Source organism: Populus euphratica, unplaced genomic scaffold (genome assembly GCF_000495115.2).
Source record: "Populus euphratica unplaced genomic scaffold, PopEup_1.0 scaffold12.1, whole genome shotgun sequence".
NCBI lineage: Eukaryota > Viridiplantae > Streptophyta > Magnoliopsida > Malpighiales > Salicaceae > Populus > Populus euphratica.
This window is the reverse complement of record NW_011499858.1, coordinates 910044-924683: the sequence shown is the minus strand read 5'-3', so window position 1 is coordinate 924683 and position 14640 is coordinate 910044. Positions and strand designations below refer to the sequence as shown.

Here is a 14640-nt window from a genome sequence, read left to right as displayed (position 1 = left end):
CAAAACATAGTTAACCAATAGCAAGTGTTTTCATCTAACTTTAAAAATAATTTTATTTTAAAAAATTTCTTTTCATATAAACTACTTTTCCATTAAAAAAAAAAAATACTTTCCCAGCAAAAACAAATGGGCTAAGTAAATATCTAATCCTTATTTTGCTCGAACTATTCTTACTGCTTTCTTTTGTCTCTTCAGGTAAAAGAGGGAGGCCGGGGGGCGCTTTTCCCTTTTATAGAAAAATCCCTCATGTCCTTCACCGGAGCTCCGCCACCACCCGGCATGACCGCCGCAACAACCACCACGCCGAAACAATACTTCTGCTACCAATGCTACCGTGCAGTCTGGATAACTGTCTCTCCCTCCGATGACCCGTCTTGCCCAATCTGCCACGATAGCTTCGTAGAAGAACACGATGTCCAAAACCCCAATCCATTCTCCGAATCGGTTTTAAACGACCCTTTTGACCCCTTCTCTTCTCTTTTTCCTCCCCTCTTTCAAATCTCTGGCAATTTCGCTCATCCTGAATTTCAAAACCGACCCGGATTATCTGACCCGAATGCGTATAACCCATTTGATTTCCTACGTTCTCACCTCCAAAACCTCCATTCTGGTGGTGCTCGGGTCCAGTTCGTGATTGAGAACAATGGGGGCGAACGGGGAGGACTTCGATTCCCAGGTGGTAATTTTGGTGATTATTTTATTGGGTCGGGTTTGGAGCAACTGATCCAACAGTTGGCTGAAAATGATCCGAATAGGTATGGGACGCCACCCGCGTCGAAGACGGCGATTGAGGCGTTGCCCACGATGAAAGTTACCGAGGAGATGATGAAATCAGAGATGAATAATCAATGTGCTGTGTGTAAAGATGAGTTTGAGAGTGGAGAAGAAGTAAAGGGAATGCCTTGTAAACATGTGTTTCATGAGGATTGTATAATGCCTTGGTTAAAGATGCATAATTCATGTCCTGTTTGTCGATATGAGTTGCCTACTGATGATCCTGATTATGAGAATAGAGCCACTGGAGGGCAAGGGAGTGGTGGTGGTAGTGGTGGAAGTGTGGAGAGAAGGTTTACTATTTCGATTCCTTGGGCGTTTGGTGGAGGTGGACAAAGCAGTTCTTGAAGATTGGATTTTGGATTGGAGACTTCTGGTGAGTGTTTTTTCTTGTTTTTGGTTTTTGGTGTAAATGTTGTTACTTTTATAAAATTTGGATCGATTGCTTAAGGTGTTTCTGGTTTAGTGTTGTTAGAGGAGTAGTTTGGTGGAGTTAGAATGAATAGACCGGATATCAAGGAATTTGGCATGGTCTTTTGGTGAGTGTTGGTGAGTGGTGTTATTTTTGTTTGTAGTTCTGTTTTAATAGGTGATTTTGTTGTAAAAAGCGTACTGCTTTATGCTTATCTCGTGTGTTGTATCTTGTAAATATTTTTGCTTTGATTCAATTGATATTTGAGTAATGAAGATTTTTTAGAAGATTATATTAGGAATTAGATTTCATAAACTTGAGAATGAGCAGGTTTTTCTGTATATGTTTATTTATTTTGTGTTTTATGAGCTGTTTTTTGGATGTGTTGATTTTGAATATTGATTAAGAGATTCAAGGACTATTTTGTTTGCAATTGTTTGGAGTAGCACCATTCACAAGTTAGAGTGCTTGTATTGGATGAATTGTAGGTTTTGTTTGTGTTTATGTTTTGTAAATTGTTTCTTTTGTAAATTTTTCCTTTGTTGAATTTAAATTGAGTAATTAAAGGGTTATGAGTTAGGGATGTTATGAGGTTAGAATTTATAAATTGAAGAATGAGTGTTTTCTTCTTCTTTTTTGCTTCTAAAAAGCACGAAGGGTTTTAACATGGTTTATCATGTTCAGGTGTTTTGTTGTAAGTTTTGTTGATTTTTTTTTTTTTATGGAATTGAGCTTTATGATTGCGAGGTGTCTTTTTGAGGATAGTTTAGGAAGAGTTAGTTAGAAAAGGCATGTTTTGGGGCATTTTGATGGATTGATGAAATCAAGTAGGAGATGGTTATGATAAGCATTTTTGGTTTGTAGAATGTGGCTAATTTGATTTAGCTATATGGTGTTGGTTAACTAGGCAATTTGCTTAAGTTTGGCTAGTAATGCTTTATGGTGGTCTAAGTTCCTGATTTATTTCAATGATATGTGGCCAAGGATCATATTTAGCTTATTATTATAGTGGAAGGCAATTTCAATGGAATTTGATCTTTGAAATGAGAGCAGTTGCTAGGTGAAGAGAGTGCTGAGGAATGTTAGATGATTGTAGAATACTTATTGAGTTACATGGTATCTTTTACAATAGTTACATAATGTTGGTAGCATGTTATGATATGAAATGAGTTTTTGCAGGCAATATGGCTTCTCATTTCCTGATTTCTTAAGTATGATATTTTATTTTAGTATGAGTTTTTGGGTTTTCTTGTTTTCATGACCTTTGTTGTTTCCCAATTTGCTATCTCGATGCCATTGAACAGAATCTCCCTTTAGTTCTTTTAATTTTTCTTCTTGAAGATTTAGGTGTTTGTTTTGCGGTACATGCTCATTCCAATGAGCTTAATTACAAATTGTTGTTTTGGTAATTTGATTTTATGTCATACTTTGCTGCCTTTTCATGGAATTGGACCGAAGAGATGAAGGGTTTGTTAGTTTGTGTTTGTAAGGTGAGGTGTTTTAGGATTCTTTAGAGGCACTAGTGAGAAGAAGTGTGTGTTGTATGAGCTGCCTACTATGATGCTTATTATAAGAATAGAGTGCACAAGGCACATGGAAATTGAGGTAGTAAGGTGGAAAGTGAAGTTTTACTATTTGATTCCCATGGTTGTTTGGAGGGAAACAAGGGTATAATAGTAGAATCCTTTTAAATATTCTCAAAACCTTAATTAAAATAAATCCTTTCCCTTAAAAATAAATAAATCTTAGCTGTCTAAACTACCACCATAAATTTTACATCAATAAAATATTGAGAAAAATGTGATTATAAGAAAGCTTTTGCCGTTCTAGTTCCTGCATCATTCTCATCAGGTTGGAAAAAACTCTTCATCGAGCTGGAACTTGGAACTGATCTTGCTTCAATCATAAGAGTGACCAATTAAAAATCACAACCTTTTTTCATTTCAAATACATATCAATAGTGAATAGTAGTTTTATTTCATGTTTAGTATGACAAACTTGTACTTGCAATTCATTTTCTCCCAATTCTTGTCCTTGGACAACAAGCTGTATAGATAACTTTGTACTATCAACTTGCACAACCAACATATAATCTCTGTAAAAGCTTATTTTTGAACATGTATCATGCATGCAATCAAAAGGATCATCATAGTTTAAGCAGATGAATTATTTTTCTAAAGCAACTACAACTAATCCTGTAAGGGGTTGTGGTCATGTCCAAAGTCTCTTGTAGGGCTTCCACTCATATTTCAAGCATGGTTAATACTTCTTGCTTGAGCTGGTCTAGCATCCTTTGCAACTCCAACATATCAAGGTTTTGGTTGAACATTGGGATCTCTCAATCAATTGGTTGTCATCACCAAAATTGGGATTGATTTTGGGTTATATTGCTGACTGGTGTAGAAAAAAAGAAGCACCAAAAGATAGCTAACATAGTTAAAGGCTGGTTGTCTAGGATGAACAACCAGAAAAGGAGAACAAACTTATAAAATTATTAAAATATCAAAGTTGCTTATTACAGGAGTAGCAACCCTTTAAATATTAGCAAAACCCTAAGTAAAATAAATCCTTGCCATTAAAAATAATTAAATTTAGTCGTTCAAACTATCAGCTTAAATAAACTATTAAAAGAAAAAACCTTAATTATATGAAAGCTTCTGCAATTCTAGCCACTGCATCATTGGTGTTGTGCAAACCAGCGCATGAAGATTTTTTGTGGCTTGGAGAAATTGTTGGCAAGTGTTGCTTGCTTTTTTTTTGTTCATGTTTTTTAGAGTTGTTTATTTGTCATCAATTTCTTGCTTTGGTTAACTTGAGATTGAGAGATCAAGGGGCTATGTGAAGAATATTTTTGGAAATCAGAATTTGGAAGTTGGAGAATTGAGTTGGTCGTTTCCTTCATAAAGTATAGAGGATTTCATGTTTGTTGTTTTTTTTTTTTGTGTGTGCACGCACATGTGTATGGGGCTAGAGAGAACAATGGGTAGTTTGTTTGTGATTATAGAATGAGGTCCTTTATGATATATTAGGAAACATAAGTTGGAGGAAGCATGATTTTTGTATTAAAAAATGATAAGTCTTTTGATGGATTAATGGACTGTAATATTAGAATAGTGTTTAATGTTGTGTAATATGTGAATTAGTTGTGAATTATGGAATGCTGATTGATTTCAGTTAGGGATAGCATATGTTGTCGAAAAACCATCCCGGCCCATAAATTTAAGCAATTTGATGAGGCTCCAAGAATGGTTTTATATTACTCTCTAACACATCCTCCAAAGTAGAAGGTATTTGGGCTTGAAACTTGTATGGGCCTACCACCACCTTACCTTGTGCTTCATTTTATTAGTTTAATTAGTTAGAATGCGGATGGTAAAAGCCGAACTTATAACCGTTTGGTCATCAAATTGAGAACATGAATCCTATGTGCCATTTTTAATTCTTGAGTTATAATCACTAATACAATGCCGTAGATTGCATTGGACTAGTACCTGTTATAGAAAGAAAATTCAATGAGAAGGCGATCTCTGAACTTAGAGCAGTTTGGCAAGGTGAAGAGACTGCTGCATGGATGTTGGGTTACTGGAGAAATTTTTTACTGAACCAACATGATGTTAGACATTTTCTCACGTAATGATGACTTCTGAGAAAAAAGTTAGGGGAAAATGTGTAACAGGAGGGTGCATGTCACAATGTTTTTCTTCTGTTTTTTTTTTTTTTTCCGACTGTCTTTGTTGTCTCACAATTGTGGATCTTGGGGATATTGAAGTGTACTTTCCACTAATGTTTAACCCTTCTTCTGGAAGGTGCATTTGAGTGCTCAGTTTGCGTTATGTGCTCACAGAAGTAAGCACATAATATGCATAATCTGTAATGTTATTGTCCCACGTAAGTTTATTTTTCAGTCTCTGTGGGCAGTAGCTGAGAATCAAAATCCATATTTGTGCATTTGACCCCAAAACAAGTTGAATCTAGGAAACTTTGCTTAGGCTGGGTGATCACTTGAGAGTTCTTTTGTCCCCTGAAGGTTGGTACTTGTTCCTCATAATTTAGTCCTGGCAGCTTGATATTGAGATTTCCAGGAGTAGCTTTCTCCTTGCAGTTCGTATCTTTGTAAGACCCTGTCTATAAATAAACTTTTGTGAGAACTTGTTGGTTTTAAGTGGTGGCATGAGCTTTTATTTGATTTGTTTTTGCTAATCTCTGTTACTTCACTTCTCCCAAATAATTTCTGGTAGAATGTAACTTGGGGATTTCGGATTACTAGATTATGGATTTCACTTTCTCCTTGCTAATGAAAATTTTGAAGTGACTTCTGATCATCTGGTGCTTGTTTTTGGAGATGGAACCAAGATAGGGATTGTTTATGGGGTGTACATGTTGTTCGATTCTTGTTTTGTGGAATCATTTAAAATTGCGTTGAGGTGTCTAGGTGCAAACGTGCCAAAATGCTGGTTCATGGTTGGATTTTGAGTGACATATCTTGCTTGAAACATAGCCTTATTCTCTATCATGTGAGTCCCATTGTATGAAGTAATGGTTGTTTTCCTGCTTTAAAATTCCATCATGTGAAATTCGTTGGATGGTAATGTTAACTACAATCATTTTTAAGCAGTCTATTTTTTATTTTATTTTTACCAATCGAGTTTTGATATTTTACTAGTAATGATTTTTTTCCCGTGGTTATAATACCATTTTGGAATATTTTGCCTCCGTCTTCTTGACAGGCTCTTGTTAACCTGCTTTTGTAGGTGTGGAAAGAATTTCGCTCCGAAAAGGATTCACTTCAGGTGAGTATGGAAGCTGGAAACTGGAAAGCAAGTTCCTGTGTGGAGACATGAATGAATGTATTTAAGATTTTCTTATATCTACATTTTGCAAGTTACTAAACATGGTATATTCATAATTGTTTTTCTATGCTGTATATTAACTTTTATAGGTTCTCCACCTGGAAATGCCCTTTTTTCCCTTGTTATTATTCTTTTCCTTGTCCATTGAATGGAATTTAATATACTAGGGATGAGCCAACCAGGCTCTGGCAACTGGCAGGTTATCTCTTCCTTCTCATTGCATATTGTAGTGGTGACTTTATTCAACAAGAAGGACCATTGATGCCTAGACAGAAAATAACACTAGGATTGAGTGGGGAAGGTGATGGTGGATGAGTAAGGAGAGACTGGTTAGTGGAGTAAGGTGGTAAAAGGGGTTGATCATTGAAATCACAGATTGTGATTTAGGTCTTGAATATTTTAAATTTAGAAAGCAGCCTCGTGCTGATGAAGGATTTAGGGGTGTTTTAAAAGTGTTTTTAAAAAAAATTAAATTTATTTTATTGTTTTATTAATTTTAAATTAATATATTTTTAGTGTTTTTAAATCATTTTGATGTACTAATATTAAAAATAATTTTTAAAAAAATAAAAATATATTATTAACATGCACAAAATGCTATTTGAAAAGGAAGTGTAATAATACTTTCAAATAAATTTTTATTGCATGCACAGAAAGCATACTGGAGAATCGGAGAAGAGCTTTTTTGTATTTGTGTTTTTGAAGAGTTTAAAAAATATATATATTTTTTTTATTATTTTTTTTGCTTTAATTTTTTTTTTTTTGTGTTTTTAGATTATTATAATATATTAATATTAAAAATAATTTTTAAAAAAATAAAATATATTATTTTAATATAATTTCAAATAAAAATTATTTTTTATTTTTTTATTTGTAGGTATTCTATAACAAATGCATTTGATAGCTGCTCTAATTAATTATTTTGGATGAAGTATTTAGTGTTTCCGTCCATGTTTCCTCTAGGGGTATCATAATATTTCTATCCTTTATTTCACAATTATTTTAATTTGAAATCATAATCATATTCATATATGAAAAAGACATGGGCGGTCCATTAAATAGGCAATATTTTTGGAATAATATTACTCTAATAAAATGGCAAAGGTGGATTGATAGTAATAAGGGAAAATTACATTGAATTTTATATAGTTTGATATTTATTTTATTTTATTCTTATTATTTGAAAAATGATATTTTATATTGTAAAATTTATGTATTTATAACACTTTAAATTCTTAATACAGTTGTTATTAAAAAAATAAAAAAATACACAAAATATTTTTGGAATAATATTACTCTTAATAAAATGGCAAAGGTGGATTGATAGTAATAAGGGAAAATTACATTGAATTTTATATAATTTGATATTTTATTTTTTATTATTTAAAAAATTATATTTTATATTATAAAATTTATGTATTTATAACACTTTAAATTCTTATAAATTTATTAAAAAATAATCAATAAAATATCAAATTACTTATAGAATTGTTATTATATTTTTTAAATAATTAAAAAGTTCTCATGTAGAATATTATAATTTATTTTATATTTATGACATATTACATGTGAGATTATTTAATTATTTAATTTAATTTAATTTAATTTTTTAATAAATTAAATATGTAAAATGTATTTTTTTTCAAATAATTAAGATGAAAAAATAAGTAAACTATAGAAAGTATAAGAGATTAATGTAATTTTCTCTAGTAATAATTAGTCAAAAACAAAAGAAGAATAAAAGTAAACCTTGGTTTCTCTTTTAATATTACCGTTCGGATACGGAAGACTTTGCGTGGTCGTTCCTGACAAACAAAGCGAGTTGGGTTAAAAGTCTCAACCCAATACCATGATCTACAAACCAATTATACAATTTATTTATTTTTCATAATTTAATTTTTTTTTTTATTCCATGAAATTGATTTTTCTTCCAGAAAAATATTTATAATAAATCTGGGTTGTCTACAAGTACTCAATCTAACTATCCATTTCTATGTTCAATGTACAAGATTAAAAAAAAAAATTGAATCGGTTTGGTGTGTCTTTGGTATAAAAATTAATTTTTATCATTTCAGAAGTTATTCTAGTAAAAAAAAGTTATTTCATTAAAAGAGGTAGGATAAGCTTGTTTAATTCTTTACACAAAGATTAACTAGAGTTAATCCAGGTCAATATATAGATAAAAATAATTATTATCATAATCTTAAAATTTAATTTAAAGGTTAACTCGAGTTATAGATCAAGTTAACTGACCCAAATCAACATAAATATAAAAGTAATTATTATTATAGTTTTAAAATACGATTCAAGGATTGATCAGGGCAAGGCCTGAGTTATAAATCAAGAAGGTCAAACCATGACCCAAATTAAAAAAACAAAATTAAAGCAACCTTTTTTTTACCAAAAAAAAAAATCAATGAATTTTTTACTTGTTTTTTTTTTATCTTAGGTCTACCTTGGTTTTTTACCAAATCATGTTAAATCAATCATTCCTTTATTTTTTTTCTCTTAAACTTGAACCGATCCAGGTCCTGAGTCAGCTATGTTTTGTCAAGTATTTATCAAATACAAAATACGATAAATTGTTCAGTCCAATCCAAAATATACCAAAAATAAAACAAGATAGTTATTTATCCACTCCATTCTAGTCTTGTAAAGTCCGATCAATATCATTCAAAATACCAAATAATATCAAAATAGATTTAGGTGAAGATAGAATTATAAATACAACTACTGTTATAATCAAATCAAAACTAGAAGTGTCATTGAAATTAAAAACCCAGATCATAGAGATCAACCATGTACTTAACTTGAATTTCATCTAACAATATCTTGTTTTGGAATAATTTCATACTTTTTATTTTTGTTATTATCGTTCTCAGATAACATTCTAAAATTGAGTTGTTTTTAAGTGTATTTAATAAAAATGACATGGTGATCCTTGTAAAAGTTATATAAAAATATGATATTCTAGATTATATAAAGTTTTTTTTTTGTGAAAGCTCAAATGAAAAGTTTTAAAAGTTTTGTTTTTTATGTTAATCCATGTATTATTTATTATAAAGGTTAAATGGGAGTATACTATTAGAGAATGAGGTATTTGAATAAACTATATTTAAAATTAAGACTTTAACAATCATTAAGTTTATTGGCATATTTTAGGGGCATAGTCACAAATCTAATTGTGTTTTATATAAGCATGGTTTATGAAGTTTTTGTATACATTAAATATTTTATTATTGGTTATTAATTTTTTTTTAAATTATGTTGTTAATGTTATTTTTATTTGAAAAATATCAAATAAATATAACATTTGTTAAATATAATAGCAAATGACTAAACTTTTAGTTCGAGTTCTACAAATAACTGATAGTGATAATAGATTTCAATGTGATATTTGTATGAAGGTATTCATTGTGTAAAAGATAAAATGATAAGGAGATCTTAAATAAAAAAGACTAGAGTGCAACTTTTCATTGATATTATCAACAAGCGATGAGATGCACAGCTAAATAGATATTTTTATGCGGTTGGATTTTGATCAAATGCTCAGTTTTAATATGATATCAATGTAATGGATAAACATATAAATACTATATTTGTACTTTTAGATGTCATTGAGAAATTTACATATGAAAATCTAATTTTGTAAGATATACTTGTGATATGAAGTTGTTCAAGAACACATAACATGATTTTGATAGAGTATCTATAAGAAATGATCACATCATTTGCCTTAAGTATATTATTATTTTCATATTCAAAATAATTTAAAATATTATCTTTGAAATAGTCTTTTATTATTATTTTTTTACATGTAAATGAATAGTAGATTGGTAGATGACATATAAAACTTATACCCCAAGTCTTCAAAAGTTGGCTATATAGTTTTTAAGTCAAATTTGTAGCACTTCAGGTTATAAGAGAAATTAAAGTATTTTTTTTAACATATCCATTCTAAAAAACAAAATAGATTGGAGTATCGGCGATTTAATGACTTTATTTACATTCATTATGATTTGAAATTAAATATTATTTTATCTTATCTTATTAAGTTGCGTCATTGTTATATTATGTTTGTTTTTATTTTGACTATATAGAAATTATTTAAAATGATGAAATTATGACCTAATCAACTTTATGGTAGTTTATAATACTGAAAATTAGGTTGTAAAAAATAATTTATTAACCTTAGCAATTGAAGAAGTAGATATCATTTACCATGATCTATCAATGATTATTAAAGATACTTTCAATAATGGTAATGAATGATTGATGCTTTATTTATTGACTTGTTTTAAATAAAGTGTTATATAATATGTAATATTTATCTTAATTATATTTTAATGTTAGTGCAATCATAAAATTATAAAGATTCAAGTTTTCCTCATTTAAACATGAAAGAGCATAATATGTTCATTGTACTAAAGTGAAGGTGTTGATAAGGTTGGATCTATATGTGTTGTATTGGTTTTCAATGTGCTTTTGCATCAAATTTGAACTATAATGGTATGAAATCTTGAATTTTTTTAGTAATGAAAATGTTTTTTTGTAATGAAATAGTATCTATCAAAATTTAAAATTTGAAATTGTAACTAGTTAATTGCTTTTTTTTTTTAGACTTGTAGCTTGCTTAGTTGCTTTTGTCACATTGTTCAAAAGTGTTTGTCAATTAATTGCTTTTGTTAGCATGTTATTTTTTTTATCTTTTTCTTTTTTTTTTGTTATACTTTTCAGCAAAGTGGATTAATAAAAGAGATTTGCATTATTTATATTTTTTTAACTTAGATATGAGGGGATACTATAGTGATTTATAGTATTTTTTTTTTCTCAAATTAATGTTGGTTAATATAGATAATTCGTGACCTGATATTTTATTCGAGTCAACTCCTAATCCGGGTTCAATATCCATTCCTGCAGCAGCAAAGCATGGGAATTTGTAGTCACTAAACAGAATCAAAAACTTAATGCCATCCTTTTGTTGGTGTATCAACCTTCAAAGTTTTTATTGAATGTTGATTGGAATAATTGTTTATTCATCGGAAAAAAAAGGCGTTTTTTTTGTTAAAGCAAATATAATTAATATTTTCAATAAATAAATCTTCGAAAAAAATTAACAACAATTAATTGAAACTTAGATTTATTTAGCCAAAGATGTACTTAAAACCCTAGAAACAATTCAAAGACTACTAGTATTGAATGATTAGTTCAATAACTGTCTGCTAGTGCTTGTTAAAATTTTCTCCGTTAGCTCTTTTCCTTTTTAGCTTTCGACATAAATAGTGTCAGCTTCACATTTCACAGCTTGAGTTTAGGATCCTACTTCTTTCGAACACGCGTGCACCGACTCAACTCAAAGCGCTTCGCCGACTCGGCCCGAGCTGAACACAACTTAGTTTGAAGTTTTAACACCATGGAAGTAGATGGCAAAGGAGACACCAACATGGGTTCCCCGTCAAATTCACAGCAGACAAGTATAGCATCTCTCTCTCTCTCTCTCTCTCTTCTTTCTAAATTATGTGAAATTGAAGGCTTAGTCTTTCTAATGTTGAAAAGCTTTGTTTTTGGTGTATGTGTTTGTGTCTTTCAGTTTCTGATGATGATGAAATAGATTATTCTGTAAAGCCAGAATTTTATGATCCAGAACTTGATGATAAAGATGAATTATGGGTTCAAAAGAAAAGGAAAGGAAGTAATTCTGATGCTGTTCTTAGTTGTCCTGCTTGTTTTACCACTCTTTGCCTTGATTGTCAAAGGTATGCATGTATTTTAAGTCTTTACTTGAATTGGGATTTTGTTTATTGAATGGTTTACTTGATTTAGAGGGTAAAGAGAGATGTTTTGATTGATGTTGTCACTAAATGAGGACTAAGACTTGTTCACTAGCTTGCATGTGCTTCAGTTGATATGAATTAATTATACCCAATGTAATTATCTATGTTTTTTTGTGGGTGGATTGTACCATTCAGGATAGATGACGCTTGGAATGTGGTGCTTGGTTGAAGTTGGCTATGTGAATCCTATACATGAGATGAAGTGGTCGGCCATTGGAGACAATATTTTGGGGTGCCTTCAAAGGCATTGAGAAGTGCAAATAGTGTTAAAGCAGATGTTTCATAACACCCTGCTGCAAGTCTGGATGTTTGAAACATCTGCTTCAGTGCTGTTTCTGTGCCCTTTCAATGCCTTTGGTTTTTATAAGGCAGCTAAGAATTTACTCCATGGATATGGTAGCTTATAGGTGTCGTATCTTTCTAATCTTAAAAGATTCTGAATATGAAGATGCGCCTAACTTCTCTGCATTGAAATGGGGTTCCTTTATATTGCAAGGAACAAGGGGTTTGTTTTCTTTTGAAATAGACAAGTGGCGTTAGAGTGGACTTTTGTGGAAGTTATAGAAGCAAGTTCAGCCTAAAGTAGGAACATCACTATGTAACTTTTATCTTTCTTTTTTTATATATATGAATTTATCGATGATCAATTAAAACAGAAATAAGCCTCTTACAAACCAAGAATATATGCTACAAAAAAAGTTGAACAGCAATCAAGAATAAACTACAAAAGACAATACTGTTACGTCAGCTTCGATTTCCTACAAACTTTTGCATGTTCAGCATAGCCTTCCAAGTAAAGAGAATATGAAATAACTTGGATATATGAAGGGGTCTCCATAGTAACTTGAACCAGTACACCATTTTGCTTTTCTTTTACCTGACAAAGTTCCAAGCACCATAGGAGGTAAACCCATCTGGACTGAGTTTTCCCATGAAATAATATCATCTGTCATAGAATAAAGATAGATAGAATTACTGGTTGAATTCTGAATTTCCATCTTGGAGTCTGATCTAAACTTGTGCTAGAACATGCTGGCAAGCGAAAGTACTTAAACATATTAGAAACCTGTTTTTCTCGACTGTTGAGAATAGCAGTAAGAGCATGTATCCTGTAAACTATGTGGATGAACCATGTCATTGACAAGTAGTATTTGAGCACTAACATATTTGCTTCTTAAAATGAAAATAAAATAAAATAAGCATGCATCTAGTATTTGGTTCTGTGTTCATTCTGATTCAATTTGATGCATATTATGTCTATACCATGTTTGTGGTTCATGAATGTATGATTGGGACATAAAGCTGGTCCAGCACTTAATGTTAAGTATTTGGAAGAGGATTGGGATTTGGGATGTAAGGACAGGAATTTTGCTCAAGTAAGATGATTGCCAAGTTCTAAAGTGTTTTGTGAATTCTTTCTTGCATTTGATTACGAGTACAGAGTAGCATGTGATACTGCATTAATCACCACCACATGTCAATTGGCTTTTTCTGATATTCTGAGTCTTGTTAAAAGTTTGGGTGAGTGTTCTGTGCCCCTTCCTTGTCTGCATAGTAGAGAACACTTCAGTTTAATTGTTTTTGACAAAGCTATACTTGTATCAATAGTAGGACACAGATATTTAATCTTTCCAGAGGAATGGTGGTCTTTTTTGTACTCTTTTAAACTGGTTCCCATAATACTAATTATGAAGCCGATGGATGTTTTTTATCCTTGGTTTTGCACTGATTGCATCACTCAGAAGTTTTTTTTTTCAGTTGAGTTTTTGCATTTAGCTTAATACGTTTGATTGTGGTGTTGCAGGCATGAAAGATATGTGACCCAGTACAGAGCAATCTTTGTTGTGAACTGTAAAGTTGACAGTAACAAAGTACAGCATAGCCGTCAAAAACCAAAGCGAAACAAAAGGAGTAGAGAAGCTGGTGAGAATGAGGCCGATCTTGCTGATGGTGAAACATTCAAGGCAGTATGCTGTTCGGTTTGCTCAACAGAAGTTGGTGTCATTGATGAAGATGATGTTTATCATTTCTTTAATGCTCTTCCTAGTGAATCTTGATTCTTGACACACTGGGTCTATCGTGTACTCTCTCACACACACATGAATTTTGCAGTTCGGTTTTATCTTGACGGATATGAGTCTGTTAACTCTACTGACATAGGGATTTTGTAACTTTTGACATGAAAGCTTTATGACTTGGACATGTGCCTTTTTCATGTAAAATTCCCAGTGTTCTCAATTACGTTGGTCTTTTCCTACAAGGTCTACCATATGCCTAGCATGCCTTCAATGGCTGATCGAAATAAACCATTTTAGCCATTATCGTATTTATGTGCCAAGATTTGAACTTGAGTCTTACCTTCTCTCCTTTGCTAGAAAACACTTTGGTAAGCATTCATTCATCTTTTGCATTTAAGCACTAGATCAAAAACGAAGTTTGCAGCCGTTGCTAGGTTTTTTTTGGTTCCTTGAGCATAAATTGTCTATTGCTTCTGTCTTGGTAGCCTTGGCTTAGCTGTAATCATGTTGCTTTCTTGTCTTCTATAATAATGCTTTCTCCTTTACTAGGTTTTTTGAGCTCCCTGAGCACATCTTGTTAAGAGTTATTCTAGCAGTAACCAACAACTCCTATTTTCTAGTATACTTGGTTTCTACAGGTAGTTTAGGCCAAGTATGATTTAAATTCAAATACAATAGTGGATAGGCAATGCGTATGTTATCCATATACAAGTGTACTATAACAGAATTATACACAAGCAATACAGAAATTA

The 14640-nt window shown here is 31.4% G+C and overlaps 2 protein-coding genes across 5 annotated transcripts; both read left to right on the top strand.

Moving 5' to 3' along the window:
- The first annotated feature begins 164 nt into the window (after nt 1-164).
- LOC105123930 (E3 ubiquitin-protein ligase RING1-like) lies at nt 165-6166 on the top strand. 4 transcript variants are annotated; one of them, XR_841973.1, is made up of 3 exons: nt 165-1150; nt 1250-1313; nt 5938-6166. XR_841973.1 is itself a non-coding variant. In XM_011023718.1 (2 exons), exon 1 carries the CDS (start codon nt 247-249, stop codon nt 1120-1122), a length of 876 nt encoding a protein of 291 aa, XP_011022020.1. In that variant the 5' UTR covers nt 165-246; the 3' UTR covers nt 1123-1150; nt 5938-6166. The 4 variants fall into 4 exon arrangements, 2 of the variants coding, with proteins under 2 accessions (XP_011022020.1, XP_011022021.1); XR_841972.1 differs by having other exon boundaries at nt 1241-1313; XM_011023718.1 differs by lacking the exon at nt 1250-1313.
- Nucleotides 6167-11219: 5053 nt separating this feature from the next.
- LOC105123929 (E2F-associated phosphoprotein) lies at nt 11220-14225 on the top strand. Its single transcript, XM_011023717.1, has 3 exons — nt 11220-11510; nt 11627-11792; nt 13675-14225. Exons 1-3 carry the CDS (start codon nt 11450-11452, stop codon nt 13925-13927), a joined length of 480 nt encoding a protein of 159 aa, XP_011022019.1. The 5' UTR covers nt 11220-11449; the 3' UTR covers nt 13928-14225.
- Nucleotides 14226-14640: the final 415 nt, after the last annotated feature.